General features: G+C 36.2%; 2 protein-coding genes across 4 annotated transcripts; both read left to right on the forward strand.

Moving 5' to 3' along the window:
* The first annotated feature begins 855 nt into the window (after positions 1-855).
* On the forward strand, positions 856-4,603 carry LOC113712665 (protein PHLOEM UNLOADING MODULATOR-like). Its single transcript, XM_027236165.2, has 4 exons — positions 856-1,253; positions 2,745-3,139; positions 3,587-3,783; positions 3,885-4,603. The coding sequence occupies exons 1-4, from the start codon at positions 937-939 to the stop codon at positions 4,278-4,280; spliced, it is 1,305 nt and encodes a 434-aa protein (XP_027091966.1). The 5' UTR covers positions 856-936; the 3' UTR covers positions 4,281-4,603.
* A 744-nt stretch (positions 4,604-5,347) lies between these two features.
* LOC113711625 (uncharacterized protein At5g43822-like) lies at positions 5,348-9,093 on the forward strand. Of its 3 annotated transcripts, XM_027234780.2 has the most exons (8): positions 5,348-5,548; positions 5,673-5,745; positions 5,832-5,990; positions 6,092-6,210; positions 6,688-6,867; positions 7,412-7,468; positions 8,291-8,358; positions 8,559-9,093. In XM_027234780.2, the coding sequence occupies exons 3-8, from the start codon at positions 5,859-5,861 to the stop codon at positions 8,600-8,602; spliced, it is 600 nt and encodes a 199-aa protein (XP_027090581.1). In that variant the 5' UTR covers positions 5,348-5,548; positions 5,673-5,745; positions 5,832-5,858; the 3' UTR covers positions 8,603-9,093. The 3 variants fall into 3 exon arrangements, with proteins under 3 accessions (XP_027090581.1, XP_027090582.1, XP_027090580.1); XM_027234779.2 differs by lacking the exon at positions 5,673-5,745 and having other exon boundaries at positions 5,349-5,548; XM_027234781.2 differs by lacking the exons at positions 5,673-5,745; positions 8,291-8,358.
* Positions 9,094-11,301: the final 2,208 nt, after the last annotated feature.

Consider the following 11,301-nt stretch of genomic DNA (forward strand, 5'->3'; position numbering starts at 1 on the left):
GGCAAAACTAGTTCCTAATGTTTAATCATTAATTAAACTAAGGATGCCATACCCAGTTTGAATCATCTCTTTTAAAACTAATTTTTTCCGGCTTCTTATTAATTTGTATTTTCTTAGTTGGGATTCAATTAGGCCAATTTGTTGGGCATTTTCTTAGACACCGTCAGGCCCCCCCCCCCCAACAAAAACAACACATTTTTTTTCCTTTTTTAAGGTAATAAATGTTAAAACTAGTTAATAAAATGATTATCATTAAAAAAACTAGTTCACAACATGATTATCATTGACTAAACTAGCTTGTGTTAGTAACATGATAAGACTAACTAAACTAGTTGGTAACATGATTATCATTAATTAAACTAGTGTTCAATGCACACCCAATGTGTGTGCAATCAAAAAATACATTGGTCATAAATTTTAAATAAAATTTTTATTGCTGAATTTTAATCTTTTAAATATTTTTCATAAAATAATTTTATATTAGTAGTTATAATATTTAGGAATAGTTGTGTTGAAAACATATACTTAAATAGTTAAAAGTAAAAATAGATGGGTAGTTATCTATAATCAAAGTAAAAAGAGTTTTTATAAGGATAAATTCATAAAATGATAATAAATATTAAACCAATGTTAATAACAAACCTCTTTTCTCAAGTTTTATATATAGTATATATATACACTAGCACGTTATATTTGTAAACAAGTAAAACTTCATCTTAAGATGCCTTGTGGAGAATTTTTTCAAAGGGAAAAGATAAAAAAAAGGAAAAAGAACAATGGTAAAAACTACCAAAAAAGTAATTTGAAGCAAAAGTCATAATAATACTCGTTAAACTTGATCTTGACAAAAGTCAAATTTCACCAAACTTGTTTCGTGATTCTTTTACTGTCACCGAAGGCATCGGAGTCTCTGTCTCAACTGTGCTTACACTCGACATGGGGCTGTTGCCGGCTTGGCGGTCCGTGGTATTCAAGAACCGGGGAAGCGGTTTAGGCCTTGCCGCAATAGCTTATGTGGGCGTGGACTATTTCCGCCACCTGTCTCCGCGGTGGCACGAGCGATTGCAGCCAGTTTTGTGGACATTTTTAGCCATTGCAGCTGTTATTCGTGTTCCTTTTTATAAGCACTGGTCATCTGAGCTTCGTTCTGCTCTGCCCTTCATATTTTCTTTGATTTTTATGCTCTCTGCTCTGCTTTTGGAAGCCATCTCTGTTCGGTTTGTCACGGTTGTTCTTGGCAGTGATTGGCACAAGTATGTACTGAACTTCAGAAAGTTTTCTTTTTTGCTGTTTTTGGGGTAAAATTTGCTGGGTTTTTGGTTTTGGTGGTTTGCTTTGAAGTTTGAACTTTTCTGGTTGACTAGTAGTAAAGATTTGTGATGTGGGTTTTGCTTTAACTGTAGTTTTGGTTTTGTAACGGATTAGCTTGCTACATATTACCATAATTAGAAACGAAAAAAATCTGATCTGCATTTATTAGTGTTGGATCTCGTTATTTTAAGCTAAGATCTGTTTGTCTTCAAGTGCAATCTGGCTTGTTTAGTATAGCGGTTAAGTTTATTTTTCCGTTATGTAAAAGATTCCAGTTTGATCTGTTATCTAATTGAGGAAATGCTGGTGGTTTCGAACGGTGGCTCTAGATTTTGCTTTTAGTACTCGTGCATATAGACAAGCAATGCCTGGTTGTTCATATGTATGTTACTTTGTTGATAAAGCTGAAGCTACACTTGTTATTGTTGGCATTTTTTTTCTCCGTCCAAATTTTGATCATTAACCACGAACGAGGTTAATTTTATTCTAATTATGTTTTCTTTATGACAAGCTAGAACTACTTGGGATCTTTTTGCTATCCAGGGGTTTAGCTTGGAGCTGGCAAAAGCATGCAAACAATAAATAAGCTTGTAATAGTTGAAGCATTAACATGAACTAAGCTAAACACAGTATGTAAAAGGGATATGATTAAGAGACCTAGTTTTGGTTATTAATAAATATCTGACCACTTGAAAGGATTGGAGTTAAGTTGAATTCCTTTGTTCTGTTAAATTTCAGTTTGTGTATCATAATACTAAAAGCTTTAGGAAATCTATTTAGGGTTACTAAGGAAAAAATGGCAGCCAAGGGAGCTGAAATCATGAAAAGGAGCTGAAAACAATGTCAATACAGATGATAATACCTTTTGCTGCTATTAGATATTGATCAAATAAGATTCAGTAACCAGAGAGCAATTGATAGAAGCTCCTAAATTTTCTTTCTTCTTGTTTTGGTATCTGATATGCGAAACAACTTAACTTTTATTAATGAGGAGGAATCAGGGGAATTGAGGATGGATTGTCAGTGACCCGTTTTTTCTCGAGTAAGGTTGCTGGACTGCATTTTCTTTCCTGACTTTTAGAATCAGTTTCTGCACGAGTGGTTGTACAACTTGAGGTGCTGCTTGTGTTGTTGGATTGCAATTATTAAATTGTGCTACTTTTCCCTCTAATGAGTCTTACTTTCCAAATATAAGAAGGAGGAACAGGAAACTGATTGAGTACAGCTTGCTATATTGAAACTGTTGAAGGAGTTGTATACTTCTAGCATTCCTAGGAAAATATTTGGAATAGATAGGTATTGAATCGTCATGTTCCACAAAAACATTTACTTGCAAAACACAGTTTAATATGCAGCGGCTGTGCAACACCCTGAATTTGATTACTTGCTGTGGCTAGTTTATCCTATATAATTATATTTGTAATGTTGAACAGTTCTGCTCAGGCTCTACCTGATGTTGGCCAGTGGTTTCTGCTTGCATTGAACGAGAAGCTGCCCCAAACAATGGTCAATTTGTTGAGAGCTCGTATAATTGGACTGCACCATTACCTGATGTTGTTTGTCATGCTTGGTTTCTCTGTATTATTCAACTCCATTGAAGCTCCTGGTCTTGGGTTGGGTGCTAGATACATGTTTACCATGGGTGTTGGGCGACTTCTTCGAGCCTTGGCTTTTGTTTCTACAATTTTACCATCACCTCGGCCCTGGTGTGCATCAACTCGCTACCATATACCTGCACACCCTCATCGTTGGGCTCAAAAGTATTATGTTCCATATGCAACTGATTCATATGCTATTCGCCAAGTTATTCATTATGATATTGCCTATGGTATTTGCCACATTTGATGTATCTTATACCTGGCTCATTCTTTAGTTTTTCCTACTTTCATCTGCTCCTCCTGATTTTTCTCCTTCATAACACCTTAAAGCTTTGTCTAATTAATATTTTGTGGAAGGCTTGATCGGTGGGAAGAGGGGCCATGTCAAATTATGTGTTTTAGATGTGAATGTTTGTTTTTTACCTGCTTTTAATTCAGGGTTTAGCATATTGTCCTAAGGGCACCTTTGCTCAATGAACTTCCCAATGAAGGGTTAATCAAATGGCAAATATGGGAACATAATGCCCATTGGTGTGTGCATGTTTCATTATTATTCCCAGTCTGGCATGTTCTGAAGCCACTTATGATGTTGGACCTTTTTTTCCCCGAAAAATTCTTTGATGTTTTACTTTTTTAATGGAATTAATTGAGAAATGTTGTTCGATCATGTTTTGCAGCTGATCCTGGAGACTATCATGTTGAATTCCATCCTAACTGGGGTTTGATGAGCTTCCTCATTGATTTTCTACGACCTACACCTCCTGATGGTTCTTCTCCATGGTACCATCTACTAAAGAAAGCAGGGGGTGGCTGCAATGACCTCATATACAGTGGCCACATGCTTGTATCTGTACTGACTGCTATGGCATGGACGGTAGGTGTGCATAATGGATTTTATGTTTACCCTTCATTTAGTAGCTTCAGTTACTAGGGACCAGATAAGTTAGTTAATCTGCTATTCATATGCAAGTGCAGGAGGCATATGGTGGCTTAAGCTCCATTTTGATTTGGCTGCTTGTACTGCATAGTGCACAAAGGGAAATTCGCGAGCGCAATCATTACAGTGTTGATTGTGTGTTAGCCATCTACATGGGGATCTTTTTGTGGAAGTTGATAGGCATTTTTTGGCCAACTAAAGATGCATCCAAGAAAAGAAGGCTAATCAAATTGGAAAGAGTTCAGGGTAGACTAACGCAAGCTGCCAAGGACTCTGATATTGATAGAGTGAGAGAAATTCTGAAAGAGGTCGAGTTAAGCAGTCAAGTAAGGCAGAACCCTAAGAGCAGCGCTATGTGGCTGTTTTCTGGTGCAACCATTTTCTGCACGATAACCGTGGTGCTTCTTGCCTTCATGTTGACATCTGACGGGTGATTCCCTACTTAAGTTATATGCTGCCACGAAATTTATGAGTCGATTGCAGTGCTCTTAACTGCATTTTGTTGTATGAAAACACGAGTAGATAGAAACCAAACAAAGATTGTTGTACACTATCAAGATATAGACTGTTAGGTCTGAGGCCACGTTTATAGGCTGGATGTTGTAATATGGACCTTCACCAGTGATGTTCGAATGTATGTGCAAAGTTCCACAGGTAATGTCATTTACTGAACTGAAGTGGCAAACGAGTTCCAGTTTTCATGGCTGTAATGAAACACTGGAAATTTCATTTATATTAAGACCATTTTGATCTTGAATCAAGTCTACCTGCCTTTCAAAGTTTGTTTATATTGTTTTCTTATTTTTTTTTTGGTGCATTTAAGATTTTTTTTTGGCCTATGCCTGAACACGCTAGTGAGCATTGCAGCCATGGCATCGCAAGGGCAGCTTCATTAACTAAAGTAGGAATGTGATCGAGTCAAGCTTTTAAGTATAACCATATTCTAGTTCAAATTGAACTCGATCCCAAATAGGTATGTTAGAGTTTGAATTCGTCGAGTTTACAGTTTTTGAAATCGAGCTTGAGTCTAGCACTCTAGAACTAAAGGAATAAAATCTAAAGAAAAAGTGCAATAAAAATTGAGGAATTTGATTAGTAAATGGAACTATGGAAAAAGAAAAGAAAATTTAAGGCCTTGTTTGGATTGCGATTTTTCGTCGGAAAATTACGTCGTTTTCCGTGATCACATTTCTCTATTACCTTTTTCCCTCACATACATCAAATCGCTACAGTAATTTTTCCATGAAAAATTATGGAAAATGCAATCCAAACTGCCCTGTTTCTAACTAGATTTATACTCTTGACTGACTTTCAAATGTCCCTAGTGATTTGGACTGATATTTAAATCCTTATTATTATTTTTTTGATGGTCTCAACATAATCATATTTATTGGTTATAGGTAAAACTTCTTTTACCATTTAGCCAATAAAAACATCAAACACTCTATTAACTGAAGTAACTCTAAAATATTCACCACAATAAAAATGGCAAATTTTCTCGACCTACTGAAATCTCCTAATTTCCACTATACTGGACTCTCTTCTCCTCCACCATATACTAGACTCTCTGTGTCTGATGCCCCATTACCTAAATACTAGCACTAGCCGTTCTTTCCTCTTTGACGAAGCGGCGTAGCATTGGGAGAACAATCAGCTTCACTGTTCTTCATAAGCTTTGCTTAAAGGAGAAGGAAAAAAACCAGTAATTTATTTCAAAATTTTAGCCTTTTTTTTTTTTTTTTTGCTTTTGTTGATTAATTTTCTGTCACACAAATGGTTGCACACATGTTTGATTGAATGCCTGAATGTGTATCAACTGCATACAGATGCTGCTGAAGGGTCAATACATATATGTTGTAGTACCATCCCGGGAGACGAAGCATTTGCTTATAGATTAATGTCAGTTTGATTGCGATGATATGATTCGCTAGATAGTGATAAAATTCATCATGGCACATAATTCTGCTACCACATGTTTGATGTAGGATTGGCAGAGGTGTGGATTGAGGTAGATGGATTCAATGGTGAAAAAGTATCAGCAGAAGTTTAGGAAGGTGAAAGAAGAGATGGGTCGATGGGAAGAGCTTCAATCTCGGTTAATTTCACAGTTCACCAGTGCTTCTGCCATCATCCAGAGATTGCAGGTTTTCCCGCAGCATCCTGTCTAGCCATGTTTGCATGTGTGTCTTTCTTCTTATTGTTTGATTCCTGATGATATTGATGTTGGGTTAGCTTTCTCATTTAGTTACTTCAAGATCCAAAAAACTATGGCGCATTAGAATGTGTTCAGGGCATTCAAGATGCTGTCTTGGCGAAGCAATTGGAGTCACTGCAAACTATTATGCTCTCCATGAATAAGACCTTGTATGGTTTCTTGTTTTACATTTTCTTTCTCCTTAAAAGCTCCTTTTATTGACCTCAATTCATTTTGTAACAAAAGTCGGATAACAAATTTTGGCAAGGGGTCTCTTCCAGTGTTTATGTTTATTTCTGATTCAGCCAAGTTAGGAATAGATATTTTATCTTGTTTCTTAAAGATTGTGTTCAACTGTATGTCGAGACTTCTACTAACCAAACGTTAAAAGGCCATTTGATTGGCCTCCAGATTTCTTTGTTCCCTTAAATTTCATTTCATGGGTGCTGTCGACCTCAAGAACTCGTGTTTCAGCAATTGGTTATCCTATGTATGTGTGTGTGTGTGTTTTTGTTTTTTTTTTTTCCCTCCTTCAATTGTCCCCTGTATTAGTCTTGATTTGCATGTCACAACACTCCCATATAGGAAGCTGACTTTCTGTTCTTCTTATTTTATCTTTTTGCTTAATCCATCCGCCATTGATGTAGGGAAGATTTTCGTGGTGTTTCTTCATCCCTTGAGAAAGTTGTTCGTGATGGTAGGCAGCTAGTTAAAGGAGGTTCTACTGTTGCAACAGCAAAGCAACTGCAGCAAAGAGTTGGTATCAAACCAAGTCTTGCAGATTGCCTGGAGGGCCTTAGGCTTCTTAGCGAGATGCACCATTCAGAGTATGCGTTAGAGGAACTTTACATAATTCTCATAGCTAACTTTCCTGTATGTTGATGTTAACTCATCAAGATTGGGCTCTGGAAACAGAACTTGTTATTTGTTTCTTTATTTAAAGTTTTCTCAGAAATGCAATCCGAGAGATGTCAAAAGTTGGGTTAATCTGATCATTTGATATGATTTTGTTGCTAATTTATTTTTTATGGTCCCAGGTTTTTCATTCGGTCTTCTTTACTATCTAAGATTCAAAATAAGGTCACCCATGATAGTTTCAAATGAGTGTTAAACTTCACATAATACGAAAATAAATCACTGCCGTTTCTTCTTCACTCTGAATCATTTTGTTTGCACTTTCCTGGGATTATCTGATCTTGTTTACACTAATATTTTCCTTGACTTTTGAAAACATTCGCATTGCAATTTCTCGGAGTTACCTTTAAGATGTGCAGGATATTAGTGACCAGCTTCCTGGAATCCATGTTGTCCTTTTCTCCCTTCATTTTTCACACTCCATTTCCTAGTAACCAGTTGAACATTTTATTTCAGGTACCTTCTTAAGTCATCTGTGATATCGGCACTTGCAAAGGTTTCCTTGACGCCAAGGTATCTCTTGATAGATGTGGGTGCTTCCCCCACCCCAGCCACCTCTGTGTGATTAATTCTTTTGCATAGGCAATCACCCAAGTTAATGTGTATTGTATCTTGTGCAAATTATCTAAACTTGAGAAATAGGCATGACTTGTTTTTGAAAAGTCTGTCAGATTATAATTGGAGGCTAAGGCTGGAGAAGTTGGCCTAGAATATTTAGCATATTTAGGGCTTTCAGATATGTCAATTATTAGAAATAAGTCATGTTCAAGGTCTTTTCAAAAAAAAAAAAAGAGGGAAAATTTTGCAGTTTATGTTGGTTTAAGGCTTTTTATTAACTTTGAAGGTAATATATGATGGCAGCCTGGAATCATCTTTCACAATTATGATGCATGAGAAGAGTACATTCATTATATAAATATTTGGACTTGATCCTATGATTTAGTTAGTGTTTGATTTTGGTTACCATGATACACTACAAATCTTCTCAAATTGATGTTTTGACAGTAAGTAGAAGGGTGAAGCAGAAAAGTTTAACAGCTCCACCCTTAAAAATACTAAAGTTTAATGCTCCAAATTAGATTAGAAGTTGAGAGTGTCCAGTTTTATTAAATAGTGCAGCTCTTATTTCTTTGTTCATTGCACAGGATGGCTGTGCGTAACATTTTTTGCTGTTCTTTTGGTGTGGTATATTTGTCTTTTTCTTCTCCTTTTCCGCCTTTGCCTCTCTTTCCTTTTGGTGAATTAGTTGTTTACTGTAATTACCTCTGATGCCATCTAATTGAAACATCTTAGTATTCTAATTGTGACTATGCCACGGCTGAATTCTAATTGCAGTGCTAGTGACAATCTAAACGCCCTTCAGCAACTGCTCGTTGACCAACCTAACATCCCTAGAGAGGAGGGTAGGTAGTTAAGAGTTTGATGAACAGAATTAATTGCCATGCTACTATCTGCTTGTGAAAAGCCCTTGCTAAATCCTCCATACGCATCACAATATTGTAGAACTCAACTTTTTTAGAACGTTTCAGAATTTTTAATATCTGTCCTTTACAATGTCAAATACTGTACATCAAAAACTGAATTCTGGCCTTTCGTGCTGCAGTACAAGGGATATTTGATATCATATTTGCTGAAGACATCTCTTGATGTTTTGTCCTCGTATCAATTGAAGTGCATTACAAATCTGTGTTAAGGCAGAAAGAAAGGAGGCACTAGCAATCATTTCACCATCTTTCAGGGATACCGTTTGAGCAAATGCATCCAATAACATGTCATGTCATTCCTCGGTTGGTTATGAAGCAAAAAGCTGTCAAATTCAAGACAGGTTGCTTGTTTGTGGATCATTCCCAAGCACGAGTTCTGTTTCCTGAAGATTATATATCAAAGACTCTAATCTTCAGTGGGTGGATGGTAGTTTGGATGATTTTTAAGTGTAAATGAATCATAGATGGCCTCGAATTGTATGGGGAGCTTGGTTAAGTTGATGTTATCACTATCCTGACGCGACATCATGAAACTATCTGAGACCCAATGTAGAGTTTTAATGTTTTATTGGATGTTATTAAATTCCATTTGGAGGGAGAAACTCAATGCTTGTCAGTGAAATGTCATATTTCGATTGTGGGCTTTATTTTAAATATGAAGTTGTAAGAATGTGTAAAAATTTCCATAATACCACATTTTTTCAGATTGTCATAACAAAGAGTCAGTCATTTTATATATATATTTTTTCTTTTTTTGGCGTAACTAAATTGGATAGATAATTTTCACACATGATTCATGAGGCATAATCCTGTGCACCTTTGGAGTCTTGTTTGTGCACCTTTGGAGTCTTGTACAATTTTTATCAAATTTGGTCAATCACACTAAAGAACTCGTGACAGCGTATAGCAAAGTTTAAGGTCTTGTTTAGCAAATTCATTCAGCACTTGAATTTAATGGATTCTAATCTTAATATGTTTAGACGCGTTTGATAATCAAAAATTGAACTTTGAATTAATTAAGTGACACTCAATTTTTTAAATAAAATTTGCTCCTAAAATTAAGTGATAAACTATTCACTTATCACTGAATATGATATACACTCAAATGTATTAAATTTAATAGTTAACAATTCAAAAACTTAATGAATTCAGGCTTTATATTTCATATTTTATTTTTATTAAACACGCCATAAGCTTAAATAGAGGCTTAGAAGGAATTGATTCAATCGAGTTTATGGCGCTTTCATGAGCCATAGCATGAAGGCGTTGGTCAGGATATTTCCTTCGCGAGTCCCGGAATAGGAGATATGTGCCCTGATATTTCCACCATATCAACGGCTCAAAACCCATCAATCCCACCAACCAAACATCCCAAATGTGCATATTTCAACACCAACTTTTCTGTTTTTTTGTTACTGCAGCTAAAATAAGCTTTCATTCATTCATCTTGGATTTCCAAAGTTCTGGGCACAGTTTTAACTGTTTATCTACTTGGTCCTGAAAAAATGGCTATTTCTTTATCATCAGCAGCAAAGGTTTGCTCTTTGAATCCAGACCCTCCATTTGCTGCGTCTTCAAATTCAGCAGCAAAGCTTTCTAGCTTGTCATCTCTGCAATTCCCTAGAGAACTACGCCGTTTTCATGCTGGAAACCGAGCTGTTCAGTCCAGGCAGCCCTCTCGAACTTTACATGTGGTATAACTTTCCCAACCCTATTGGCATTCGAAGAAATGAATGCGAAGAAATGAATGCTTTACTTTTGGAATGTTCTTCTTTTCTGGGTTTACTGTTCTTGTTATTTGAATTTTTGTTTTTTGCACATTTGGTGCTAGTTTTCTGGTTTTGCTACGGATTTCTGCTTCATCAAGATTGGTGCTATTTATCGTAATTCTATTCAAGACTTAAATTTTAGGATGTTTAGGTAGCTTTAGTGATGAATTACCTGCTGAATCTCCATGGAAACCGTAACTTCACACTTTGGAATTGGTTGGCAAATCTGGAGTTTTGATTGGGGATTTTCTCGTTTCGTTATCTTATGTAATTATCTATGTATTTCTGTCTTCTGAATTATTTTTCTGTTGGAATTTGTTGTAAAGTTTGAGAATTTATTAAAATTTTATTATCGTCGCGATTTAGTTTGGGTTTATGTTTTATGTTTGTATGTATTCGAGAGAGTGCAAAACAGTTTGACTATTGGGACGATTCTGTTAGTCAGAATGCAGCTATACCCACAGATTGTGTTAATGCTGCTATATAGAAAGGATGGGATTGTCTTTGATGTATGGGAATAAAGATATAGCTGTTGTGGAAGTAAAGTACAAAATTGAATGAGTAGCTACAAATAACGAAATTCATGGGGAGAGAGATTAGATGATGTTGTAGTTGTGAAACAGTATGTGTTATGTTTAATCTTGATAACTGGCCTCATTTGGTGGTTAAGTGGACTGATTGGTGGATCGAGATGAGTTGATCGGTTTAGTTCCAGAAGGGAATTTATATGAACTGCTACAGAATAAGAGTATTTAAGATTTTTAGCTTAGGTGATCAGAGTTATTCTCACATATAGCAGTGCTTACTGCATTCACATTAGGGGCAATTAAACTTGCAAACAAGTTGCAGCAAGTGGAGGTGTATGAGTTGTAGTGAACTTCCCGGAAGATGAGTGGTGAAATCATCATAATATGTATTTTAGAGACCAAAAAGAATCAACTTCATGCAGATGGATTGTACCTGCAGAGGAAGCAATTGTAGCCTATGGAATAAGCTAGTCGTGGAGAAACCAAGTGAAAAGGCTACTGTGGTATACTGCTAATGAATCAGTTGCTGGGCATTTTGGCAAATCCACATGGGAGAATAAGGAGGC

This window comes from Coffea arabica, chromosome 10e, assembly GCF_036785885.1.
Source record: "Coffea arabica cultivar ET-39 chromosome 10e, Coffea Arabica ET-39 HiFi, whole genome shotgun sequence".
Classification (NCBI taxonomy): domain Eukaryota; kingdom Viridiplantae; phylum Streptophyta; class Magnoliopsida; order Gentianales; family Rubiaceae; genus Coffea; species Coffea arabica.